Source organism: Barbus barbus, assembly GCF_936440315.1.
Source record: "Barbus barbus genome assembly, chromosome: 28".
Taxonomy (NCBI): domain Eukaryota; kingdom Metazoa; phylum Chordata; class Actinopteri; order Cypriniformes; family Cyprinidae; genus Barbus; species Barbus barbus.
In genome coordinates this window covers 23209907-23237531 of record NC_136756.1, presented here as the reverse complement: position 1 = coordinate 23237531, position 27625 = coordinate 23209907, and the positions used below count along the sequence as shown (strand labels likewise).

At 38.8% G+C, this 27625-nt stretch overlaps 1 protein-coding gene across 1 annotated transcript in view; it reads right to left on the bottom strand.

Annotated features, from left to right (window-relative positions):
• Positions 1-27174, bottom strand: part of LOC306848107 (centrosome-associated protein 350-like) — a 39033-nt gene extending 11859 nt beyond the window's left edge. Inside the window, exons 1-28 of the mRNA XM_079382460.1 lie at positions 27019-27174; positions 26106-26201; positions 22463-22559; positions 22334-22380; positions 22011-22125; positions 21176-21332; positions 20455-21014; positions 20109-20222; positions 17109-17231; positions 15755-15871; positions 14081-14703; positions 13244-13368; positions 11801-12693; positions 10009-10159; positions 9649-9794; positions 9243-9414; positions 7981-8234; positions 7689-7858; positions 7484-7594; positions 5560-5700; positions 4724-4857; positions 4216-4323; positions 3946-4112; positions 3649-3851; positions 3256-3440; positions 1681-1768; positions 1413-1556; positions 1130-1287 (exon numbers count right to left, since the gene is read on the bottom strand). Of these exons, the coding sequence (XP_079238586.1) occupies positions 1130-1287; positions 1413-1556; positions 1681-1768; positions 3256-3440; positions 3649-3851; positions 3946-4112; positions 4216-4323; positions 4724-4857; positions 5560-5700; positions 7484-7594; positions 7689-7858; positions 7981-8234; positions 9243-9414; positions 9649-9794; positions 10009-10159; positions 11801-12693; positions 13244-13368; positions 14081-14703; positions 15755-15871; positions 17109-17231; positions 20109-20222; positions 20455-21014; positions 21176-21332; positions 22011-22125; positions 22334-22380; positions 22463-22547 (5291 nt within the window). The 5' untranslated portion in view covers positions 22548-22559; positions 26106-26201; positions 27019-27174. The remainder of the gene's footprint in view (positions 1-1129; positions 1288-1412; positions 1557-1680; positions 1769-3255; positions 3441-3648; positions 3852-3945; positions 4113-4215; positions 4324-4723; positions 4858-5559; positions 5701-7483; positions 7595-7688; positions 7859-7980; positions 8235-9242; positions 9415-9648; positions 9795-10008; positions 10160-11800; positions 12694-13243; positions 13369-14080; positions 14704-15754; positions 15872-17108; positions 17232-20108; positions 20223-20454; positions 21015-21175; positions 21333-22010; positions 22126-22333; positions 22381-22462; positions 22560-26105; positions 26202-27018) is intronic.
• Positions 27175-27625: the final 451 nt, after the last annotated feature.

The following is a 27625-nucleotide window of genomic DNA, read 5'->3' as shown; positions in this document are numbered from 1 at the left end:
GGTCTTGGTGATTACAAGCTTTCCTTGAAAAGCGGTCTGGAAACATTTATCTGCCCCAAACAGCAGTCTGGAGAGTCTCACAAAATTATCAGAAACACCTGTGTCATATTTCAGTCTTCCCAAAATAAAAATATTTAGGACTGTTAAGCTGTTTCTCTATGCAGGTTTGAGTGACTAATTCTGCTGTGATAAAAGAGGGTAAATACAATGCAAATCACAATTATCTTTGCTTTTACAAACAGAGCTGCCTAGACAGGATTACAAATCACTTTGAATGAGATGCAGGATAAAGTGCTTATACCGATGAGTATTGAATAAATACAGCTGGAAGTTATACAAAAGAGATCATCATGCTATTAGTGAGAGCTAGAAAGTGAGCAGAAGTGTGTGAACGGTGCTACAAATCGCAACACAGCATGTTATTAGTTGAATCAGACAAGCGTGAAATCCCCTTCCCTCTGTGTACCAATTTTATTCTCAGGACAAAAATATTTGTGTCAGTGCTTTGTAAAGTTTCTGAACAATGGGACAACCCTCACCAGTTGTCAAGATAAGACTCTAAACGAGAATTGGTTGTCAAGGATTGAGTGGCTGAGTATGGGAGAATGAGATCACACACAATGGACAAAGCGTTTAGAAAACGTGGAGGTTATGAAACGCATTAGAGAAACCTCATGACCTGCAGATCGTTTCAGAAATCTCACTGGCAGAATGTACATCCTGTTTACTAGTGGCATAAGGAAGCTGTTCTCTATTTTAGATGTGAAAGATTCCTCCATTCATTAAGGGAGAGGGGTGTTTTCCTACACAGAGCACGCTTATGTTCAAACCAAACACTGTGCACACAGAAATAAACAAACACTTTAAAATGTCACATGGTCAGCAAGCTGTACACGAACTTCGAAGAAATGTTATTAGTAGCATTAGCTAGTCATAAATAAATACATTAAACATTCATTGTTTGTTTGGCCTTCTTGAAAGGGGTTTGCACTACATAACATATGCATAAAGTCATTAAAATTTGGTTAATATAATCAAATGGATTTCACAAACCAAAGCATTATCTGACAGGACAGTAGAGGAAAAAGATTGAAGGATAGAAAAGAAATGTGCGTGAGGGTTTATTTACTTTTCGTCCATCTGAGAGCGCATCTTTTTCAGTTTCTGCATGATGCTGCTGGTTTCACTGCCCGACACAGACACGGGGGAGGGGCTACGGGTCTCTGTGTCTGTCACAATCACGCTGGGCAGAGCCGAATCCTCCGCCACACCTGAAACGGGTGACTCCTGCAGTTGTTTCATAAAAAAAAAGGGGCGATTTGTTCAATAAACTACATATAGAGTAGAGTACTTACAAGATAAAAAAAGAAGCTTTTATTTAGGAGGATTAAACAATCTTTCAGAGGACTGACCAGCTTTGTGTCCGTGCTTTTGAGACGCTCTTTGAGTTTGAGTGTTGTGTGCCTCATTCTTTCGATCTCCTCCTGCTGTTTGAGGAGCAGATGTCTCTCCCTCCTCGCTGCTTTATTGGCTTCCTGCAGTCGTTTGATCTCCGCCTGGGGATAAACAACACAGCAACATTTTAGACTTTAAACAAACTTTAAAAATTAATTTATTATACATTAATTTGCAAGTGTAGCTTGGATATCATCTCCACATAAATCCACATATGATTGTCACCTGTTCCTGTTGTAGCTTCAGTATCAGGCCTCTCTGTTTCTTACGAAGGGGTGGCATCTTATCGTCCTCTCCTTTATCTCTGAGATGCCTAGTGAAGAAGAAAGGAGATGAGGAGCACGTTACTACAGTTCAACAATTTTAAATCAAGCTGATCACACTACTGTCTTTAAATGTACGGGTTTCTATTTCAACATATGAGATTTAACTAACAAAATAAAATGGTGCAACTTGACCAAAACATACCACAACATCTTTAATTTCAGTTATGAGATGTATACTACTGTTCAAATGTTTGGGGACAGATTTTTTTTTATTCAGCATGGAAGTATTAAATTGATCAAAAAGTAACAGTAAAATCACTTAACAAAAGATTACAAACGATTTATATTTTAAATAAACGCTGTTCTTTTGAACTGTATATTCTTCAAAGAATCCTGGAAAAATGTTTCATAAAGCACAAATAATTTTAACATTGACTAAATATTTCTTGAGCACCAAATCAGCATATTAGAATGATTTCTGAAAAATCATGTGACACTGAAGACTGGAATTTCTGCTGAAAATTCAGCTTTGCCGTCTCAGGAATAAATTATATTTTAAAATAATAATAATAATTTGTTACATTTATATAGCACTTTTCAAGGCACTCAAAGCACTTTACATACAAGGGGGAATCTCCTCAACCTGGATGATGCAACGGCAGCCATAGTGTGCCAGAACACCCACCACACACCAGCTTACTGGTGGAGAAGAGACAGAGTGATGAAGCCAATCAGTGTATGGGGATGATTAGAAGGCCATGATGGTCAGAGGCCTATGGGGAAATTTGGCCAGGATGCCGGGGTAACACTCCTACTGTTTTTCGAAGGACATCCTGGGATTATTAATGACCACAGAGAGTCAGGACCTCGGTTTAACGTCTCATCCGAAGGACAGTGCTTTTTACAGTATAGTGTCCCCGTCACTATACTGGGGCATTAGGACCCACACAGACCACAGGGTGAACACCCCCTGCTGGCCTCACTAACACCTCTTCCAGCAGCAACCTAGTTTTCCCAGGAGGTCTCCCATCCAGGTACTGACCAGGCTCAACCCTGCTTAGCTTCAGTGGGCAACCAGTCTTGGGCTACAGGGTGCTATGGCTGCTGGCTATAATAATAGACTATTTTTAATTGTAATAATGTTAGAATATTACTGTTTTTAATGTATTTTTGATAAAAATAATCGGAGCCTTCGTGAACATAGACTTCTTCCAAAAACTTTAAAAAATCTTACTAATGCTTTTGAACAAGCAGGGAACATACAGTGGAAAATGTAGGGTGAGACAAATGTATGGATATTATTTTCTCCCCACCTGTGCAACCTTGATTACAAGAACAGTAATTTATTTCAGAGGCACTGATTGTTATTAGGTTTTAGTTAAAGTTTTAAAAAACGTTTCTTTTGAAAATTTGCATTTTTGAATAATACTAAACATAAACCAGAGCAATTGTTAAAGCAAATATGGTCCATTTTGATTTCATGTTACATTTAATATATTTTTTTCCTGATAATCATAATGAATGTTTGTCCTGCCTCTTCTGATGTTCCAGCCAGGCCAGTTCAGCCTTGGTCTTCTCTCGGAGGGCCTTCTGACGCAGACGCAGCAGAGAACTCTGATGTTGAGCACGAACTTCCTCCTCCTTCATGTACTGCCGCACCAAATCCATGGTGAACTTCGAGAAGCTGTCCTGGCCACCTGAGAAGGGCATGCTGCCATCCTGCTGTGTATAACGTGATATGCAGGGGAAAAACAAGAGCTGAGTCACTTATCCATCCCATACAAAGAGCTTGTTATCAACACACTAGGAAAACACAAACAAACTCCAACTATGACAACCAAATAGAACAAAACACAACAGGCTTGTTTATACTGAACACAACTGGGGTCAGAGTTATGCTGCATGAGCAGAGCTGACAGGACGTCACCTTTGAGCTCGCTCTGGGGCTGGATCGGTCATGGCTGTGGTCGTCGTCAGACTCGGGACGAGGATCGGGCTTCCTGTCCAGCGATTCGCGACGGTGGGCCTCGGATGGTAAAAGAGAGCGGAACGATCTTTCCTCAATGTCATCCTCTGTCATCGAGTCATCAAACTTCACAGAGTACTCTGTGGCGATGGAGGCACTGTCTGCTGATTGGAGGAATAGACAAGAAGTTGTCAAAACAGCTTACATTTCTCAGGATAGACTATTTACATTGCTTGTCCCCAAAAATGTGAGCTTTACCTTTCTCTTCAAACGGGCTGTGCACGTTGTCCGAGCAAAGGGAGTCATCGGCAGCGGTGTGAGCCTGGTCCTCCACTGAACTACTGCTCCTGTCTTTTCCTGGTGTCTTCCTCTCCTTTTGATCAGAACGAGGTGGACTCAGCTGGGTACTACTGCTGCCGCCACCACTGAAAAACAGAGAGATCAGCATTTACACAGAATCATTCCATAGAATCATTCATTTGGGCTGTAAAAGAAAAATCAGCTCAAATGAAAAGTACACTGTGTTACCTGATGGTGGGTCTCCTGGAAGGAATGGACTCTGAGAGGCTGTCTGGTGGAGTCTCGACCTCTGATGGACTCTTACGTCTCTCAGGAGACAGCTCACTCTTCCAGCTACTGGAGAAGATCCAAAACAGCATCATTACTGATGTATAGATCACTATCACTAATATGACAAATTTGAAAAAAATCTTTCACATTAGAAAATGGAAAGTGAAAACACGGTTAAAAGGATAGTTCACCCAAAAATGAAAATACCATCATGAATTACTCATCTCCATGTTGTTCCAAATCCCCTGCCGTGGATCTCATTTCTCATCTGCACTTTTGCATATTCGAACTTTCACATAAGTTCCAAGGTTTGGAATGACACAAAATTATGACAGATTTTCATTTCCCGATGAATTATTCCTTTACTGCAGAACATTATCTGGCTTTTATGCTAAATGAAGCTGAAGCATGGTACAGGAAGATGAATCAGAATAGTGAATGGCCATGTCTGAGGTGAGTGAGTTACCTGTCAGTGTGGGGGTGTGGCTGCTGCTGTTTCAAACCGCGGTTGTGCTGTTTCTGTTGATCATACAGGGTCGTAATGGAGGGGCCAGGAACACTTAGCGCTCCTGCAATCTGTGAACGAGCCAGCTCAGTCATCTATAGGGAGAGAGACAGACAGTTAAATACACGTTTAATCCTTCAAGCTGACTTTAAAGAAAGAGCCGCAGTGCCTTGAGGGAGGATACTTTACACTCTGAGAAGATAAGCAAGTAATCTTGTCTCTAAACATTTGTGCTTGTTATAGGGGTTTTCTAGCATAAAATCTAGATTAGCCATTTCATCATTTATTTTAATTGAGTGATTGAAGATTGAAGTACAACAATTAGTTCAAATATTGTTAAGACTCTACGTGTAAAACAATGTCAGCTATGATGTGCTAATAAAAATAGTGTTCCATGCCACATGGAACTTCTATATTGTTTTAATGCTATTTATATTCTATTAGTGTATTCGTTAATATTTTAAATTAGCTTTTATTTAAAAAATTTCAGTTGTCATTTAAATTTAGCAAAGTTTTTAGTCATTCTTATGTGTCTGTCATTTCTATTATTTTGAGATAGTAATTTAACATTTCTAATTGTCAAAAAAATTAATCTTATATTTATATCCAATTAACAAAATCGTTTTTAAAAGTTTTATCTATACGGTTTTGTACTGTTTATGCTTCTTAATAATCAAAATTAGTAACTACATTTAAAAATCTAATTATAATTTCAGTGACTCAATCCAGAATAATGTTAGAAAAAAAATCTCACAGTATCTGTGGGTTGTTTTCTTGTACCCTAATATTTAGCTCACCTCTTTAATGTGTAGTGCCGTTTCTGCTGTGTGGCGTGCAGCCTCAGCCTGCTGGTTTATCATCTTGTTTGTGGCCTCATGCAAACCTCCTAATGCTTGCTGTTGAGACTGGAGCAAAGTCTCCTGCAGCTCTGCATGGGCCTTGAATCAAACACAAGCATCCGTGCATTAAAAGGATGCAAATAATTTAACATGGTCTGAATCAGATTTCGATTACATTGTTTCATTTAAGTATTTTTTTTACACTTAAACTTATTCAGTACTGTTTAAAATGTATACCAGAATGAACACCTGTTCAATTTCTCATTAATGCAATCATCTAATCAACCAATCACATGGCAGTTGCTTCAATGCATTTAGGGGTGTGGTCCTGGTCAAGACAATCTCCTGAACTCCAAACTGAATGTCAGAATGGGAAAGAAAGGTGATTTAAGCAAATTTGAGCGTGGCATGGTTGTTGGTGCCAGACGGGCCGGTCTGAGTATTTCACAATCTGCTCAGTTACTGGGATTTTCACGCAAAACCATTTCTAGGGTTTACAAAGAATGGTGTGAAAAGGGAAAAACATCCAGTATGCGGCAGTCCTGTGGGCGAAAATGCCTTGTTGATGCTAGAGGTCAGAGGAGAGTGGGCCGACTGATTCAAGCTGAGAGAAGAGCAACTTTGACTGAAATAGCCACTCGTTACAACCGAGGTATGCAGCAAAGCATTTGTGAAGCCACAACACGCACAACCTTGAGGCGGATGGGCTACAACAGCAGAAGACCCCACCGGGTACCACTCATCTCCACTACAAATAGGAAAAAGAGGCTACAATTTGCACGAGCTCACCAAAACTGGACGGTTGAAGACTGTAAAAATGTTGCCTGGTCTGATGAGTCTCGATTTCTGTTGAGACATTCAGATGGTAGAGTCAGAATTTGGCGTAAACAGAATGAGAACATGGATCCATCATGCCTTGTTACCACTGTGCAGGCTGGTGTAATTGTGTGGGGGATGTTTTCTTGGCACACTTTAGGCCCCTTAGTGCCAATTGGGCATCGTTTAAATGCCACGGCCTACCTGAGCATTGTTTCTGACCATGTCCATCCCTTTATGACCACCATGTACCCATCCTCTGATGGCTACTTCCAGCAGGATAATGCACCATGTCACAAAGCTCGAATCATTTCAAATTGGTTTCTTGAACATGACAATGAGTTCACTGTACTAAAATGGCCCCCACAGTCACCAGATCTCAACCCAATAGAGCATCTTTGGGATGTGGTGGAACGGGAGCTTCGTGCCCTGGATGTGCATCCCACAAATCTCCATCAACTGCAAGATGCTATCCTATCAATATGGGCCAACATTTCTAAAGAATGCTTTCAGCACCTTGTTGAATCAATACCACGTAGAATTAAGGCAGTTCTGAAGGCGAAAGGGGGTCAAACACAGTATTAGTATGGTGTTCCTAATAATCCTTTAGGTGAGTGTATATGCATATGCAAATTCATTTTGTGCCAGCAGGAGCGCTGTTGGAGTGGGAGAGGATAGCGGTTTCCCTGGCACCGCTGTACACAAAGCAGTGTTCCGCTCACAAACGCTGCTTTATCAGGCATTACATGCAACATAAAATGAAAATGACATCGAACATTTTCTGAAGTCAGTCAGCTTCCTTATGAAATACAGTGATATAAAACCACCCGCGTCGGATTTAGATTTTTAAACGTGCAGTGCTCATGTTCATTCAACGAAATCAAAGCCTTTTGGAAAATCTATTTGTCGGTCAGTTTTGATATTGTGGTGGTCTGCCACAAATAAGTCAACGTATGGAAAACACTGAAGTTATTATACAAACGGCTTTCAAATCAAACCAAACTGACTTGAAATATTCTCAACAAAATGTCCTAAACTATTAACAATTAACAAGTGGTGGAAATACCCGTGCAGCTTTCTGTCTGCTTTCTTCCAGTTGCCGTTGTGTTTCGAGAGCTTCTTGCTCTGCCTTCATCCTTAGCAAGTACAGTTCACGCTCATGCCTCTGTTGCTGAGACTGCAATAAGACAAGGGTTAAAGGTTACCCTCAAATACTTGGCCACATGACCACAACAGGTAAGATAATTGCTTTAGCAGGTGCATAACTTCACCTTGAGAATCTGAGCGAGCGAGACAGTTTCCTGCTGTGCGAGGGACACGCCTCTCACTCGCTCCACATCACCAAGCTGTCGCACTGACTCCTCCATAGCATCCAGGTAACTGAGCTCAGCAGACAGGCGCTGCTGGAGGACCCCAGGAGCAAACTGGAGCTCCGCTGAACCTGGGGACATATAGAAGAGTAAGTAAACCAATTCCCTCCCTGAACTGAAATTCTTATTACAGCAAACTTCTTTACAACTGCAGTTGCTTACAAGTTAGACAAAAATCTAGATGTCAGTTTACCTGCAGTCCTGTGCTCTGTTCTTCCTGGGCTTTGAGTATGGGGTGAGGGGTTGGATTTAGCCCTGCCAGCTGATGAGGAGGATGAGGAGGAACTGGGCAGAGCTGCATGAGGGGAACCTGACCCCTGGGCAGACCCTCTGATTGGGATACTGTCACCTGAAGACAACCGGGAAGAACCTGAGCTGGCTGGAGAACCAGCGGCAGAAGTTGTGCGAGCGCTTCGGGGAGATTTCTTTCCTTCAGAGCCAAAATGACTAATGAAACAAAACAGGGAAATAAAAATAATTAGTAAGAAGAATAAATAGGAATAATATTAGTAGTAGTAGTTGGGGTCAGTAAGCTAGTTTTGAAAAAGCAAAACAAATAAAAACATTATTAATATTATTGAGAATAATGACAACATTATTTTAAAAAAGCAATACATTTTAATAGCTGTATTTATTTGATATTGCATTGATACATTTTTGTTATTGTTATATTTTTAATAAACAAACCAACTTCACACAGATTTAACAAGATTTTCAAATTAAAAAATAATTTAAAAACGTACACTTTTTGATCTGAAAATGGTACAAGCTAAAAGGTTGAGCTGAATGGTGCACACCACTCTACTGTGACCATCAAAACTTAGTCCAGTATCTCTTAACAATAAGGTCTTTGTGCTACTGTAGCTGGAAATGTCCATGAAGTGCGCCGATGATGGGAGTATCCCTTAAACTTATGTTAATCCAGTTAAAACTCTCTGCGGTTGTATAAACACATCAAGAGACCACATCTCTGGAAGATACAGCTCTCTGAACGCTGAAAATGCAGGTAGGCATGAACTGAATCTGACTCACAGGCTTAAACAAATGCCACAGGGAGGCTCGAATGTCACACTAGGGGGAAATATCTCATTGGCAACGAGCCTGACCTGCAGAACAGCTAACCTATTGAACAAAAGAGCCAGTGTGTACGTGCACGTTGCCTCCCGCCTCGCTTTCTGAAGGGCTACAGCAGGCTAAACACTTATACCCTCCACCCGACATACAGTAGTACTAATATTGACACGGGCTCCTCTGGGTTCTAATAATTATGATAAACAGGAATAGCATGGATACTGCGTTTAAAGATATTTCCGGTCTGTGCTCAAAATGTCCGAGTTCATGTCCGGTGACATGCAGACTAGCAGAATGGCAATGAAAGATATGGCATGAAGATACATGCAAGAGGCTGTTCAGATGCAGATATCAGTGTGAGCTAATATGTTTACCAGGCCGTACCTATGGATGGAGTGGACTGAGACACCCCCCAGTGTGCTGTCTGTGTCCACGCTCCTGTGAGAGCTGCGACTAGATGCTTTCTCTGAGCCGCTCTTCTTAAAACCCTCAGCAGGGAGATCAGAGACTGCAGAGGATGTGTTTCTTTGTCCTTCCAGCAAGCTCCTTTCTGAAGCTGTAGGAATGTACACAGATAAAATTAGGAATGTAATCATGATACAAAAATGTCAGTGTTCAAAACCAACATAAGTGAAATTGAGTAAGTATTGCTGATTCTACAAATATACTGGGGTTAAAGTAGAGGTACTTCTGATATATCCCTATAGGAATGTTCACAGAGCACAGAAACGGATTTCACACTGTATCACACTCAAGATCACATGATGTGGCCCTCTATAACATATCTGACCTTTCTTGCTGCTTGAGCTGGCTGAGTGCGGAGAAGAAAGAGGTGTGAGAGCTGGTGAATGATGAGATCTTTCCCCAGCTCTGTTACTGTATGCAGATCTGCCACTTAGCACCTCGTCTGGAGGACTGAACCGACCGTGGCCATTACTGTGGAAAGAAGGCATCAGAGTTTATCCATATGTATATGATTCTACATGGAGCATATGAAATGTGAGGGATGGTATGATTATAGAGCAACACTGCCCTCTTCAGGCTGAATACTAGAAATTTAGTGTTTACTTAAGTCTGTTTTCCAGTTCTAAAGATATTTTGGATATACAAGGTAGTTATCTATTGAGCATTAAAAACTATTTTTCTTTACCTGAGACCGGTGGGACTTCTCTTGGATGCTGACTGCCTACTGGAGTGTGAGGAAACAAAGTCTTCCTCGTAGGCCATTCCATCCAATGAGCTTGCACCAGACAGAGCAGAGCGGAGAGCCGGAGAACTCTTACTGCCCCTCTCTTCAAACGCTACAAAAAATGTTCAATTAAAATATAAACTTTAATCACAAAAGTATGGTGTCAGCAACATTTGTTTTGTGAAAAAAGTTGCCCATTTCAAATAAACGCAAAAAAAAAAAATTCCCACAACCATATTAAGCAGCACGGATAAGATATGTTCAACACTGATAATTATTATTTTTTTGTATCAAATCAGCATATTAGAATGATTTCTGAAGGATCATTTAAAACTGAATGCTGGAGTAATGGCAGCTGAAAAATTCAGCTTTGCCATCACAAGAATAAATTATATATTTTTTTACATATATTAAAATATAATGAAGTTATTAAAAAAATAATAATAATATTTCTCAATATTACAGTACTTTTCATCAAATAAATGCAGCATTCCTAAGCATAAGAGACTTACTGACCCCAAACTTTTAAACGGCAGTGTATGTCTGTTTTATAAAAAAATATATTTTAATATACATAAAGTAATAGTCTTGTACACATCAGTTAGAATGAGCTGAATGGTAAACACTAAGCTGTTACCAGCTAAATAAATAAATAAATAATTCTTTTTATTTATAATTATATACACTTCCGCTCAAAAGTTTGGGATCAGTGAGATTTTTAATGTTTTTTAAAGAAGGTTCTTCTGCTCATCAAGGCTGTATCTTTTTTAACAAAAATACAGAAAAACTTATTTTGCGAAATGTTATGGCAATTTAAAATAACAGTTTTCTATTTTAATATACTTTATTCCTGTGATCAAAGCTGAATTTTAAACATCATTACTCCAGGCTTCAGTGTCACAAGATCCTTCAGAAATCATTCTAATATGCTGATTTGTAATCAATATTGGAAACTGTTGTGCTGCTTCATATTTTTGGGGGGACCTGTGTTTTTTTTTTTTAGGATTCTTTGATGAATAAAAAGTTAAAAATAACTGCATAAATTTAAAAAATATATTTTTTTTTACAATATACAATGCTATTCAAAAGTCTTTTTTTTTTTTTTTAAGAAATTACTTTTGTTCAGGAGGGATGTATTAAATGAATAAATGTCACAGTAAAGACATTGTTAGAAAAGATTTCTATTTTGAACAAATGCTGTTCTTTTTAACTTTGTATTCAAAGAAAAAAGTATCACAGGTTCCAAAAAACAATATTAAGCAGCACAACAGTTTCAACACTCATAATAAATCAGCATATTAGAATGATTTCTGAAGGATCATGTGACACTGAAGACTGGAGTAATGATTGGACTGGAGTAATCACAGAAATAAATTCTATTTTAAAGTATATTAAAATAGGAAACCAATTTTAGAAATTGCAATAAGATTTCACAATATTACTGTTTCTGTAATTTTGATCGAATAAATACAGCCTTGATGAGCTGAAGACACTCCCTTAAAATAACATTAAAAATCTTACTGATCCCAAACTTTTGAGTGGCTGTGTGTGTGTGCATGCATATATATATATATATATATATATATATATATATATATATATATATATATATATATATATATATATATATATATATATAAAAAATATATATGCATATACCATACATATAAATATGTATAGAAAAATTCTTATTTGGCCCTGTTCTAGCACACAAAGTTAAATAACAGGTCAAATAAGTTTCTGAAGTTCTCACCTTTGCTGTAGCTCATGTTCTTTGTAAATATATTGATAACACTGTGTGGGCTTCCCTTGGTCAGTTCTTCCCATGGTCCATTGCTTCCTCCTTGTACCATACTTGACACATTAAAGGGCAGGTGCTTCTCTGCTTCTTTCTGAAAGCGTGAAATTGGGTTCAAACTGTCTCCATTCAGATGTGCACTGTATCCTGTGGTTCCCAGTCTTGATCTGGGCAGCTCTTGCAGGTCTTCGTCAGATATACTGCCCTCACTCAGCAGAGGACCCTCACTGATAGAACCTTCGCTGGAGTCCAGCTCAACATCCTGAACAATGGGCTTTGGAGGAGAAGGAGTCTTGCGTGTGTTTTTAGACGTGAGGCCAGAAGGCGCAAGTGTTTGTTTGTTCCCAGTCTCCATTCTCTCCCTAAAGCTGTGCAGGTTGCCCACACCTGGAAGGGCCTGATCATAGGTGCTCTGACCTGCAGCAAGCAGTTTTTCAATCCTCTCAACCAGGTCATCGGAATCTGTTGGATTTTCTCTGACTGGCGGACTGACAGGTTTAGCCCAGCGGTCATCGTTAGGGATTAAAAGACCCGTGCCTGTCTCCCTGGCACAACCGTAGTTTATTCCGGCACCGGCTAGCTTACGTGCCTCGCTCTCAATACGGCTGGAGAGAGAGGCAGCTGTGGCCTTAAGAGCCTCAATACGGCTCATTTTGCGGCCTATGGTTGAGGGAAACGCTGCATGTGCAGTTAGGGACTCTCTGTTAGGTAGTGAAGGTTCTGGATCAAGTTCTAAGAGCTGAGAGAAGATATGGCCAGAAGGAGGCGCTAGGGAGCTGCTGACCCTCAGAGCAGGACTACGCTGGTCAGATTGAAGCCAGGGTGACCCTGCAAAACCCAAACCATTCCTACAAAAACAAGACAACAGATTATTAAAGCATAATAATGACAAAAAAAAAGACTGCTACACAAAAACATTTACTTAACGAATTTTAAAAAAAAAGTTAATATTTTAAGTCGTGTCATATATGACATAAATCATGTAATCTCAACAAAATAATTCATTAGGAGATTCAGAAGTCAGTTTTAATCCATTACATCCAGTGTTCACAAACTCAATACGCAGAAGACGCCACCAACTACATGCACTTAAAGGTGGCCATGGAGACTGAAAAAGGCAAGCAACAAACACTTCTCGCTAAGCACCGAGCTGACGAATTAATCTGTTCTTACAGAACTACTTGAAATAAGAGCATGTCATCTGTGTAAGGGAATACAAATGACATCCTATTAAGGGAAAGGGGATATTTTGTTAATCTTTTCAGTGCTTAAAACAAAAAATAACAAAAAAAGGAAGCTCTTTGGTGGAAATAACTACCAGAAGCAGAGTTTTTTTAGCTGGAAAACCAAACATTACACTTATGATACAGATGATGTAATGGAATGGGATTCTTTTACCTGGAGAAAGGAGGCTGGCATTGCTCCGTAAGGGACAGATCACTGCTGGAGGTGGCACTTTGAGGTCGATCATGTCTTTTGTTTTCTTTATCAGATTCTCCAGATGGCTGGTATACTGGTCTCGACTGCAGTGTAACAACAAAAACACTTAAAATAGTGGTCGATCATTATGGATTTTGTCTAGACACCAGGGTGTAAAATAGTTAATATAATTGTGATATTCAGTATATTATGTAGCTATATAAGATTTAGTTTTTTTAAGAAGTCCCTTATGCTCACCAAGGCTGCATTTTTTTTTTTTTTTTACAAAATACAGTTAAAATAGTAATATTATGAAATATCATCACAATTTAAATGGACTGTTTACTATTTTAATACACTTTAAAATGGAATTCATTCCTGGGATGGCAAAGCTGAATTTTCAGTTTTACAGTTTGGATACATTTATTATTACTAAACCTGAAAACAGTAATGCTGCTTAATATTTTTGTGAAAACTGTGATACATTTTTTGGATTCTTTGATAAACAGCAAGTTCAAAAGAACAGCCTTTAACCGAAATAGAAATGTTCTGTAACATTTTAAATGTCTTTACTGTCACTTCAATTTAATGCATCCTTGTTGAATAAGCATTCATTTCGTTCATTCATTAAAAAGAATTCATGATGACAAACTTTTGAAAGGTAGTGTACCTTAAAACTGTCAATTTAATATCATTATTTTACCTAAAATCTACTCAAAATATTTGGGCATTTATGTAACAATATAATAAAAAATATTATCTTAATAAGTTCAACAAGATGTTTAACTGCAAAAATGCTGTACAATAAAGGTTTACCTGCTGGACTATGTTTGTTATGACACCACCATTGATCTCTTCTCTGAGCTGAGTCTGTTCCAGAAGAAGTTTGGTGTATGTTTCCTGGAGCCGCTTCTTTATTGGACCTTCAGGTTCAGCTAGGCCCTTGGTGGCCCCTGCTCGTTGTCTCCTGTAAAGCTCCTGTAGGCGTTTATTCTTGTTCTCTTCTTCCTCCCGCTGAGCCCTCCTCTCCTCTGCTTGCCGTTTTTTCCTTTCTTCTTGTTTTTGAGCAATATACAGTCGCACCGCTTCTGCGTCATAGTGCCGTTTCTTTGCCATGGGATGCTCAGGAAGATCTGCTCTCTTGGTAGTCTTGGCAGGGATGGCACTACGAGAAACTCTGGTCGAGGCACGGACTTTTGAGAGGGGTGCTTCTGCCCTCCTGCTGCTGTCCTCCTCCAACTGCAGGTCATCTAGGATGCCACGGATGTCTGCTGAGAGAAGGTCTGTGCTTGGAGATTTTCTTCTATCACCCCCTGTTGATCTGGAGGGTCCATCTGGCTCTTCTGGAAGAATGTGATTGCGAAGTCTTTCTGCACTGGTGGGCCTTGAATGCCGGCTTCGCTCAAGACGAGGATCAGAGCTGGAACGGGGACCAGGGGCTGCAGGAAAAGACAGAAAGAGGCGAACAGGAGACCAAATTTATATTACTTAAATATAAAGTAATATAAATTGTAAACTTTGTTTTACAAATATTTCAATATGCCAAAAACGTTTAAATAAATATGAAATATATTTTGTTGGGTAAATAATTTTAGATCACTCATTTGCGCACCGACATGTTAATACACGATATCACCGTTTTAGATCGACTAACTGTAATACTGTATAATATTTCCATTCGAAGCAAAAGCATAAATCTAGTTAACATGCTGCCAGTTTCAGAGCAAAATGCAAAACTGATTTCTACGTGCTCTTATGAGAACCAGCTGAGCTTCTATTGTCCTCATTTGTAATTCGCTTTGGATAAAAGCATATGCGAATTTATTAAATGTAAATAAAAAAAAAATACATATCTGTTTAAATCGATCATTAAAAAAACAGATAATTCGACAAACAAAACAAAACAACGCTTTTACATCACGAGCCTTGTATTTATGTCTGAACTGGAAAAACATCCCCTTCAGCAGTTGCTTGCATACAATGTTTAAATCAATACAGCATTGAGCATTTCCGTCTCTGCAGTCCAATAAATCTGTATCAGAGTGGCTGTATAAAGTCTGGGTCCAGCCCTGCGTGTGTGGAGGACAGCAGGACTGTGGAAGTAACCAGGTCGACTTGTGCAGTGAGTCAGAAACACCCAGTCGAACCCTATTCATTATGGTCACTGGGCAGCAATGTTTACCAATGCGGGGAGGCCGTCTCAATCTTTATTTATTAATAGACCTGACACTTGGGCTACTAGCTTCTGGAACACTAGTGCTTTGCAACAGATGTAGTGTATAATAACGGTTGGCAATAAACTAATTCAAAACACCTCAAAGACATCATTTGGTTGGGCATTTAAAATATGAGAAGTTATAAACCAAATAGCTTGACACAAGTAAGGTAAAATGAATATAGAAACTTTTAAGTTTTGTTTGTGGTTCGGTTGAGCTTTAACGGTCAGCATGGTGACAGGGGCGAAGCCTGGTAAATATATCATCCTCTCACCCGTTCTCATCTGTGTCTCCGAGGACTTCGCCCGAGGCTCTCTGTGTAACCGTGGCGGCGGCCCAAGCATCATCTTCACCAGCTTCTGTCCTTCTCGCCATGATGACGTGCTGATTGCTATGGAGACAGGTTACGCAGATACCTTGAGACTACAGTTGGTCCATAATTAATTTGTACTTTTTTTTGAACAAGTCTGATTAAAGCAGAGAGGAAAGTATGACAAAAGAGACATAATAGCTGCACTGAATCACATTCACACAGATGTTTAATTAAACCAAATCTCCTGGTAAAAATGATTTTCCTCCAGAGAAAACCCCCCCCGCTCACATTTAATGATAGAGGAAATGCAAAAGTGACTGTATTTAATAAATGATTCTGGTCTTACTGTGCATGATCAATCTGTGCATGATGTTATAAAAAACTAAAATGTTAGCAAGATCAAATTGTTCTCACCCTCTAAAACTGATTTACTTTTATGTTGACGTAATCGACGCCACACGGAAGAAGAAAAATATTAACCGATACCAATGTGTTTATTTCACGTTCGAAGGTGGATAATTCAAATAACATTCCATATAATTTCATTTTGAAAAACAACAATGCTATAAGTTTAAAACAATGTGAATGCTGCCACCACAGAATATATATATATATATATATATATATATATATATATATATATATATATATATATACACACACACACATACACACGTTTTTCAGTAAAAATGGTAAATAAAAATCTGAATGGCTGATCCACCTGGGCCAGCAGAAAAAAAAAAACCTTATTCTTAAGCCCTGTCACAGTGGTGATGAAGTTAGCTTCAGATGTCTGTATCATTATTCATTGATCTCTTATTTCATTTTTCTATCCTGTCGTGACTACACTGACACCTCTCCAGCTGTCAGCGAGGCCACAGAGGTTTGAGCTGGGACACATCAAGCATTCCTGCGTCACTGTTGCCGCAGTTATCCTGTTAATCTGCATGCTACACATTCTAGAAATTTCTGTTGGGATAAGAGACTTAGCTTGTGCTTGCAGACGAACATTAAAACACACGTCTGTTTCCAAGAATGTCTTGCAGAGAACAGGGCACAGTAATGCTGGCAGGTCAAGAGAGGCTCAAACAGGGCTGCCAGCATGTGTGTGTGTGTGTGTGTGTTCAGCAGAGCATTTGCACATTTTCAGTTCAGATTGTGATCTTCATATGCAAAACTACAATTAAGCACTTTTATATGTGCATTCAGATGTTGAATTTCAATATCATTTGCTTAAATAAGCTACAGCTGTTTGCTTGAGAAACACACAGAGTGTGAAAAAGACAGGATGACAAATGACAAAGAGAACTCAGACCTGGTTTAGTATTTGAGTCCGGTGCAGAGGAAGATCTGTGTACTTTCCTAACAGGTTTGGATGGTTTCTTCTCTTTCACCTTTTCTCTTTCTGCAGGCCTCTGCTTTGGTTTTGTGCTCTCTGCTGTGAAGGACAGAGAGAAGATTAAATTGGTTGACACTGATCAGAATTATTATCATTAATTCAAACTATTACAAACATTTTATTTGAAATAAAATGTAAACAATAGTTGAAAAATCAGAAATGTTATTGGCAACTAACTAAAAATGTTGAAGTACTACTAACAGGAAATATATGAAAACTAAAACTGAAATAAAAACAAGTTAATCTTAAATGGTAATATTTGAATAAACTAAAAACACAAAAGCACAAAAAAACTAAATTGGAACAACTTAAGCATAAATTTAATTGTTAATAAATATATAAATAAAAACTATAATAGTATATAAAAAAATACTAAAATTACACTGCTGTTCATTGCACTACACTCATAACCATGCATAATGACCACACAACCACCCATATTTATTCATCAATAACTATTCATCAAATTGCCCGGTGTAATAGTAAAACAGGTAAAACTTAAATGATTCAATGAATATTCACAATATAAAATTAATTAGCGAATATTGAATTTTCTAAATTATATAATACACTTGGAATTACCCTTAAGTGTCCTAAAGACCATCATTAAACTAATCTGACATCTAGTTGGTATAAGCATATTAAGATTCACTCTCGTAAATACGTTCAAATTACCCATTTTAATCGGTTTAAGTCAATTCAAAATATGGAACAGATAGAGTATGGAAAATGGACATCTAAAACAAAATTGGATTTTTCTGAGAAGCAAGAATCCTTATATAATTATAAAACAACTAAAAACAAACTGATGCAATCCTTACAAATAACCTTGAAGAAAACTCCTAAGAACAGTCTGGGCTGACATGAAAACTGGTAACTACGGATGTGGCAGTACGCCTGGAAACTCTGAGCCAATTAGGAGCATGTAAGTCATCGTCCAAGAGCGGTTTGGATTATGCATACTTTTTGACCATACTGCAATCCGGCAGAAACACATGAATTTGTTGTAAGTTGTTTCATCTGCTTTGAGTGGCAGGTAAAACACTGTTGTTGTCCTAATTCCTGTTCATTACTCATGCTTCCTGACTCATATGGCAGTAAAACACATTTGAGCTCCATCACATCAATAGATAAACATTTTAATTCCATATAAATAACTAAATAAATGCCCAATTCACTACGCTGCAAACAGGCTGAAATCAAGAGGATGACTCAAATGTAAAACGTATTTATAGCATCAGTTATTTTAAGATGACAACTAGGGCTGCAACAACTAATCGATAAAATCGATTATTATCGATTATGAAAATCATCGACAACGATTCTCATTATCGATTAATCGGGTCTGCCCACAGTGCACGTCCAACTTCAGCTGGTTAGTCAAATTACGGCACTGAATAATGCATTTCTATGGACAAAATGCATCTAAAAATAGTGGAGGAAACAGAATGAGATTCTGCCGGAGAAGCACGTGATCCAAGCTGCCCAAAACATGATAATTCTTTATTTTAAGCTTTAAGTTAATGCATAAGAGTAATGGCTTGCCCTGTCAGGCGCTTTGACAGATGCGTGTGCGTCCTCTGCGCAAAAACGTTCAGTTTACGGTCATATCCTTATCTATAAATGCCACAAATTCACGCGAGCATTTCCATTTTTGCATAAAGGTCCGTCCTGACAGTCTGTGTTAAGTTTAAAATACCGAATGAGCGCCAGCGCACGCGTGTCAGACGGACAGAACACAGTAGAGAGGGAGACAATTAATAGGCTTTTCAGCGCAAACATATCCATTGTGCTGAATTATCTGTTGTTGAAAGTTAATTTAAGGTTTAAAATAAATTAAAATATTTTATGAGAGTAGGAACTTTAAAGGGATAACAGCGTGTAATTGTCTGCCTGAATATAAACATGAGACGCTCCATAACGGCCTTTTACAGGATAAAGAAATGACGAGGTGACTGTGATCAAAGTAGTTCCTGCAGAACATTACTCTTACCTGTTGGTTAACACTGAGTTTGTGTTTTTATTCGTCTTTATTATTATCTTTATTATTTTAATTTTTAATAGAGGTTTAAACTATATTCAATTTTTACAATGCTTAACAAATTTATGTAAGTTTTTTAACAATGTGTTTATGTAAGGTTTGTGCCACTGCTGCTCTAAAGTAACAGTATTGGTGATAACCAAAATCATTTTTCGGCTTTCTGTACTGGTTAGTACTCCAATATGTGTAAGCTCTTTAGTAACAGTAGTAGGCTATTTTTAATGCTATAATATCATTATTGCTGTTATCTATGAAAGAAAACCAGAGCACTTATTTTTTCTTGTATTTTTTATTTGAGTATTTTTTTTCGCGATACCCAATTGCAGTCAAAAAGTACATAAACAATACCAGCAAGAATGCAAGCTGTTATGAGGACATTTTTATTATTATGTCCAATAAATGACAATAACATTTTTAAATTTAAACAAATTTTTGACAAATTTCTAAAATATGTTTTCTCTTTATTATGATAAGTGGTCTAATAAATTAAGCACTGTATGTTTTCATAGCATTCAGTTGTCACGTTTGTTTGAAGGACATTGGGCAGAATGTGGAATAGTGTTTTTTTTGGTCAATATTTTTTTAATCCGATTAATCGAAAGAATAATCGGCCAACTAATCGATTATCAAAATAATCGTTAGTTGCAACCCTAATGACAACCAATGATCGAGATACTGTAACATTTCTGTGAGCACCTTAATTACACCACTCATGTAGTGTGCATGTGTTGTTTCTTATAGCACAGGCTAAATACTGTGGCTATTCTGTTGTTGTATTGCTGTACATCTTGTAATGTTTACACAAAGATATTACAATAATGTATACTTTATTATATTATACTACATATTATAACATTCTGGAAAAATATGTATACCTGTAAGTTGTTTTGTCAGGTCTTTGTATATTTCCCTGCTTAAGTTCTGGAAGTCCTCCTCTGCCCACACTTTTCCATCAGGTGTGCGAATCTTAGTCTCACTGGTGTTGAAGCCTAGAAAACGAGAAAACACAGAAGTGAGCTTCCTCTCATTCGACAACCTAATAGAACATTTATCTGATGCTTATATCCTAAGTATTTTCGAGCACAACTATTACTGGGAACCTAAGGTTAAGTGCCTCGCTCAAGCTCAATAGTGAAAGCATTTTCGTAGGTTTGAATCTTCTACCTTTCGCTTACCAGCCTAATACAATGAAGTCACTTTTCCTCTCTGTAGTCGACTTACCTTTGTAAATGGGCGCTGGAGGGGCTGGGGCCACTTTCCGAACTTTAGCAGTAGGTACTGTGGTACTATGTGCTGTCGCTCCAATACCCACAGGTTGCTCCAAGTATCCCAGCAGCTTGTTTCGTTCTTCTGTCTCCTCCAAATGTTCCCTCTGTCTGCGGATTCTCTCTTTCAGCTTTTCCAGCTTTTCATCAGGTTGCCGACATCGCAGGTTCTCCAGCCGTAGGGAAGCTGTGACTGAACCGGTGATGGATGTCAGGGAAGTCTGGGATGTCTCGGCCTGTAAATGTGTTCTGGGGTTGATCTCTGACCCTAGCGGGGCTTGGTCAGGTTGGTGAATGGCGTTGAGAGCAGACAGGTCATTGAGGTAGCGTACAGATGTGCTGTCTACAGCTGAGGAGTGTGGGCTGTCCAGGTCTGCAGTCTGCATGTCTCGGCTGTCACGCTGATAGACCAGCTGGCTGAAAGCAAAGTCAGCCTGAGGGACGCCCACCTCTGTCGGAAACGAATGGACTTCTGGTTCAGAGTGAGTCTGGGACACTGGCAATGGAGATGCTTCCCTATAATAATATAAAAAAAAAGACCGTTTTAAAATAAAATGTCAGTTTAATGTGAAGAGCACTTAAGATTTCCAATAAAAAGACCCTACAATCATTATAGCAGTTTCTGGTTGTAAATAAACACTTCAGTTTTAACTTATTAATTTCTTTGCAGCTTTAACCTGTATGAAGCGAGAGGTTCTCTGAACTCCACTGCACTGGGTTTCCTGGCGTTACTGTCCAGAGTGCTATTCCTCAAGGGACTACGGGAACTTTTGTCTGGACTGCGTCGACTCCGTGTTCTGGACTTAGATCCACTTTCCTCCGCATGACGCCCATCTGTAGAAAATAAATGGAAAACACTCAAAAAAATGGAAGAGACAGAACTGAATGTTGAACTATTTGTGTGTGTGTATATGCAAGTAATATTTTCTATTCCACATTGCATACCTGTTTTGAATTCTTCTACATTAATGTAAACTGTCACGCCACCTTGACTGGCTTGCTCAAAAACAAGTACAAGCAACTAGCGTTGTCCAATTCACAAATGACGAACGACTCTGAGTCAGTTTTTTGATCAATCACTCAAAACTCTCAGAGCTGTTACTAAATCTAATACTTTCAAGCCTACACTTTCAGTCATATCTGAATTTTAATGCAGCAAGACGTGTTTGTACTAAACATTCATGAAATTCATTCAATTCAAAGCTAATTCTAGTAAATTAAAAATATTAAAAAATAATTCAATTCAACTGAAAACATTTCAAAAGACTGAACATTAAAATAAGTAACATAAAACATACAAAAACTACAATTCTGATCACATATAAAAAAATAAAAATAAAAAAAAACCCCTGCTTTGGCAAGTTAAAAAGATATTCCTTTTAAAACATTCCACTGTATGTTCCATAGTGACCTCACACAATACTATATAGGTTGACATTAAAAACACCTAGCTTAGGGATGTACAATAGTCTCTAATGGATTGCCTCTGTATAGAGGATGTGTCTGTCTCACCTCTGCGGCTTATTTTCCGACCGCCACTCACAGATGCTTTCTTTGTGTCAAGCACTGAGTCCAGTAGCACTCCAGTGCCTGGTGCTGCCTCCAGACGATTCTCAATGTGTCGCAACTGAGACAAGACCACAATTGAATTGAGTCAACAGATCTCTGCACTCGTGGGGATAATGCTACAAATACTAAACCTACAGAGTATACCTCTGAATCTTACTTTCTGATTTCTTATAATTGGGCTTCTTCAGAACTATTATGTATGTAACAGGTATCTCTTTTGGCATCATAAGTAGGACAGAACCTGAAACGTGTTAAAAAATACTCACGGCAGCTGTGGTTTGATTTAGACTATTCCAGGCATGAGATATCTCTGCTGAGAGATAAACATTGACATAAGTAATCATGCAAACATGCTCATAATGATGTTCGAAGTATAAGGTGACAGTTAGACAAACCTCTCCTATTGTCTTGCCCAGCAAGGGCAGCCTGGGAAGAGACAGAGGCTGGGGGCCCCGCCTCACTTCGCAAGCGACTCCACATCGCTATGCCAACCTGATAGGAAAGGGGAAAAACAGGCAAACAATGTGAGAGAAGCAATTATCTTGTCAACATCTGCTGTCAAACATTGTTTTCTCTGGCAATGGCTTGCTTATGGCGCTTTTCCACTGCATAGTACGGCATGGTACAGTTCAGTACGGCACACTTTTGGGGGGTTTTCCACTGGTTACAGTACCTGGTACTTTTTTTAGTACTAGTAAACTCTGATGATCACTACTTGGCCGGAGAGAATCTTCTCTGCCTGCGTCATTGAACTTGTGGCACGAGACACAACAGACTAGGGCTGCATGATTAATCGCAGTTCGCTGACAAGCCACGCAAAATCGCGTTCCTAATCGAATGCGATTTATCAGCGATTATGAACGCGATTTTGCGTGGCTTGTCAGCGAACTACGGCTCCGTGTATTAAATGCCGCTCCATCTGAAAGCAGGTGATGGAGATTTACCACTAATCAAAGAACCGGCTTTACTGACTAGATGCGCATGACAATAGCATGCGATTAATCGTGCAGCCCTACAACAGACCCGCTAGAATTAAATCAGCACAGTTGTTTTGAATGGGCGCACCTTTTTTAGCAAACAAAAATGGCTGTTTCGTTGTCTGTTGAGGAAGTACAGATGTCCCTCTCTTTGATAGCCGAGGAGCGGATCCAGTGAGAGCTAGATGGAGCGACGCAGAATTAAAAAGTGTTTCAGGAGTCACGGCAGTAGAGGTGGCGCAACTATAACGACATGTGAATAATCCTGCCCACTCTAAAAGCGGTACTAAACTGCAGTGGAAACGCAAACCGAGCCGAACTGAGCCGTGCCGTGCTGAACCGAGGCGAGTCGTACAACGCAGTGGAAAAGCGCCATTAGATTATGACCCTAAGTGGCACTAAAGCACATGACTTCATTCACAGTACTCTTTGTGCAAAAGGAGGCTATAAATTTAGTCAAACCATAAGTTTAACTGATGGTTACGAAGATAGATTGATCAAAGCATGACTTATAGATTTAATGTCTCACTCACAGGCCTCAGTTGTTTCATCAATGTGAGGGTTATAGCAACGGGGGAAAATTTGTTCAATTGCCTGGAGCCCAGACATATGACATCTCAGAGGTTTTCAAGTCATTTGAATCACACTGTCTTCCTCTGAGCACTACCATTATAACATAGAGTCCCTGTCCTTGTAAGTCCCTAGAGCAAACAGATTCAGTGGTCTATTCTAGGAGTAAAAAAAAGAGTTTTATAAAGACGTCTAAACCACTGTGGCAAATGCACAAAGTATTCCAAAGGGACACTGAAATCACTCCCTGCTCAGAACCTTGAATTATATTGAATTAATAATTCATGCATAAGAAATATCTTAGAGGCTTGCATGCATATTTCATTGATTTCAGGCCTATGCTGGAAAGCAGAGGTGAAGAATCATTTAAACATGCTCTGCTGCTTTTATAACAGTATTGAATGAAGTAACAGACACCAAATGTGTCTGGAATGAGGAAAACAACTTTTAAAGTCAGCATGAAATTCACATTATCTATTTCTAAATGCATATTATAGACCTTAGAAAACAATTAATCTGTATATACATTTGTTTCATGCGTTTTTTGACTTTGCAGTGTAACCAAAACATTACATGGATGTCCAGTGAAAACAACAGACTTCTCTCTGGTGATGTATGCCAGATAGATCAGATTTCATTAAGATATTTTTGATGAAATCTGAGAGCTTCCTGATCCTGCACAGACAGCAACAGAACTACCACGTTCAAGGTCCAGAAAGGTAGTAAGGACATCTTTAAAATAGTCCATGTGACATCAGTGGTTCAATCACAATTTTATGAAACTATGAGAATACTTTTAGTGCAAAAGAAAACAAAAATAATCGTTTTATTCAACAATTTCTTCTCTTCCAGGTCAGTCTTTGTTCACGAGGGTGTATTTGTTTTTCTTTGCGCACAAAAAGTATTCTCATAGCTTCATAAAGTTACAGTTAAACCACAGATGTCACAGACTTATTTTAATGATATCCTTACTACCTTTCTGGGCTTTGAACATGGTAGTTACGTTGCTGTCTATGCAGGGTCAGAAAGCTTTTGGATTTCATCAAAAATATCTTAATTTGTGTTCTGAAGACGAACAAAGGTCTTACAGGTTTGGAAGTGAAGTGAGATTCAGCCAAGTATGGTGACCCATACTCGGAATTCGTGGTCTGCATTTAACCCATCCAACGTGCACACACACAGCAGTGAACACACACACACCGTGAACACACACCCGGAGCAGTGGGCAGCCATTTTATGCTGCAGCGCCCGGGGAGCAGTTGGGGGTTCGGTGCCTTGCTCAAGGGCACCTCAGTCATGGTATTGAGGGTGGAGAGAGCGCTGGACATTCACTCCCCCCACCTACAATTCCTGCCGGCCGGAGAATCGAACCCGCAACCTTTGGATTACGAGTCCGACTCTCTAACCATTAGGCCACGACTTCCCATTAGGAACGACATGAGGGCAATCTGATGCTTTTAGCTGCCAATAAGAATACAGGCCTAATACTTTCAATTTTGTTTAGGTTCACCCAACACTGTCATCATTTAATCACCCTCATGTTGTTCCAAACTTTTTTTGAGCACAAAGCTCAGCACAAAGAGATCTTAAGTAGAAAGTTACACTGACAATTTCACTTTTATTTTATTTTTTTTATATTATAAAAAAAAATGAAAGGTAACAGACTCATTCTGCCTAGCCTCTACTTTTGTGTTCCAAGGAAGAAAGCCTGCCATACAAGTTTTGCACAGCAATGAGGAAACAAGGAAACCTTCTAATTCTACAGAATCTATCATAGAGAGAGAAAAAAGAAATATGTTCTTTTTAATGACAACGATTTTGCCCATAACAAACAATCCTTAAATGTGACAAGGTTTGCGTCAATGACAGTCTATTGGCATATGCAAAGATAAATGTTCAGTTAAACCCTTTTTCCAATTATAAAGACACAGCCTGTGCATGTTAGGTTGCCAGGGACTTTGATAAGAAATAAGGCCACCTGTGATAATGCGGCCACCTGTTAATAAAAGAGATTTAGGTTTAGAACTGTCGAAGTACAAACAGAACATGCAATTGAACAAAGCGCTTTGGACTGGAGATACTGAGAGAAACGACAATCTGATCCAGTTCTATTTGAACTAATCAACACTTGTCAAAAATGAACAAAATAAGCACAGCAAAAGAATCAAAGCTTTACTCGCTTCAAAGTTCAAAATGGCAAAGCAACTGCCAAGAAAAGCACAAAATATCCTTTGATTTACCCATAAAAGACCCACCATCTTCATAAACTCATCGTTTCAATTTCCTATTACATTTTGGGAACTGAAACTTCATCTAACCTTGTTTATACAATACAGTTATGAGATTATAGTTTCAGTTAATGACTGCTCACATTTACACAAAACTAACCGACTGCATGGATGAGGCATTCATATTGGGCTTTACTAATGACTAATGAGCAAGACAGACATGTTACACCTTCATGCATAACATATAATGTACCAGGACTCACTTTCCAGCAGCTTTATTCAGAGAGACATGAGTCCACCTTGTCTTCCGGACTGCGGGACACATCGGACAGCTGGTGATTCTGTCACCTCTACCTGTACTGAGACCCAGTGAAAAAGGTGATTTGACAGTGAAAGCTCAAAGTCTTGAAGTATTAAACTACCAGCTCAGAAATATTATACAAATCAAACTGACAACACTCTAGTAAGATGCTGGATTCACACAGTTAATTTTACAGCAACTGATTAGCCCACCCAATAACTACCCAGAAGGATCACTCAGAATTAAAGGTAAAAGGAAACATGACAGATCAGCAGCATCAGCTGACATCACATTCAAATTCAAGATAAAATCAAGTCTAGCCGCATTAATACATATATACATATATATACTCTGCTTTGCCAGAGCTAACCAAATAGACATAAAACATCATTAAAAAAAGAAAGTAAAAATGAAAATAAAAACAAATTACAGCTTAAGAGCAAAATACGAAGCACCATATACCCTTTATGCTAATACAGAATCAGAGCTACAGTACTCAACAGACAAGAAAATAAATATGAGACTTAAGACATTCATATAACACACGAATATAAAGAAAAACAGCTGACGTACAAAACACAACGTTAAATATCAGTCAACTTCACATGAACAACCTTAATGAGGAGAAGTCAGCGACTTAAATCAACCAAACAACCAACTAGACGTCTATTTTCAACCGACAAATTACGTACCTTAGACAGTTTCACAATATTTAAACGAAATTTGTGGACTATTTATTTAAATCCTCTAGCGAAAGTTGGCTGCTGCTAACCGGCTAAACCATTAAAGCTCGCTAACAAACTTTATTTGCGTTTCTGTGACCAGGTTGTCTTTCGTTAAGCGTTTAGGCCAGAATGTAATTGGTTAGTACCTACCTAAAAGTTTGTTGTACCCGCTACCCGCCTTTTGGTGTGTGTTTCCCGGCTTTAATGATAAGTTAGGACGGCCGTTGGCTAGATTTGACGGTCCGCCATTATCCAAACAACCGTTCCAGGAAGTTCACGTCTGAGAGAAACTCGCGATACTTCCGTGAAGAACGTGTTTTTTCCTTAGCCGTGTTTGACATCTAGTGTTCACTAATGGAATTGCAACAACTATCATATTACTTTGATCCTTGAGACATGGGACAAGAAAACCCTTGTTAGAGTTCAAAACAAGGTCAAGCTCTGATGTGAGCAATTATTATTATATTTTCTGTGTATAATAACAAATATTTTTATTGTTGTTATTGTGGTTGTTCATTCATTGTGTATTATGGAACGTTTTCAACAGTTAGGCAAGAACAGCTACTGTTACTCCACCTGTGGTGTTTCCAGACTAGAGTATGTGAGCTGTGTGGAGAGAAAGCAGAGTGAGGAGCACAGTTTCCTGGAGCGAAGAGCAGGTTTTTTGAAAGAAGGATCGTCTGTGTTTTGTCTTGCTTTAGGATTGCCCACAGCAGAGTAAGGTGGATTCTTGAATCAAAGGATAGACAGAAATCCT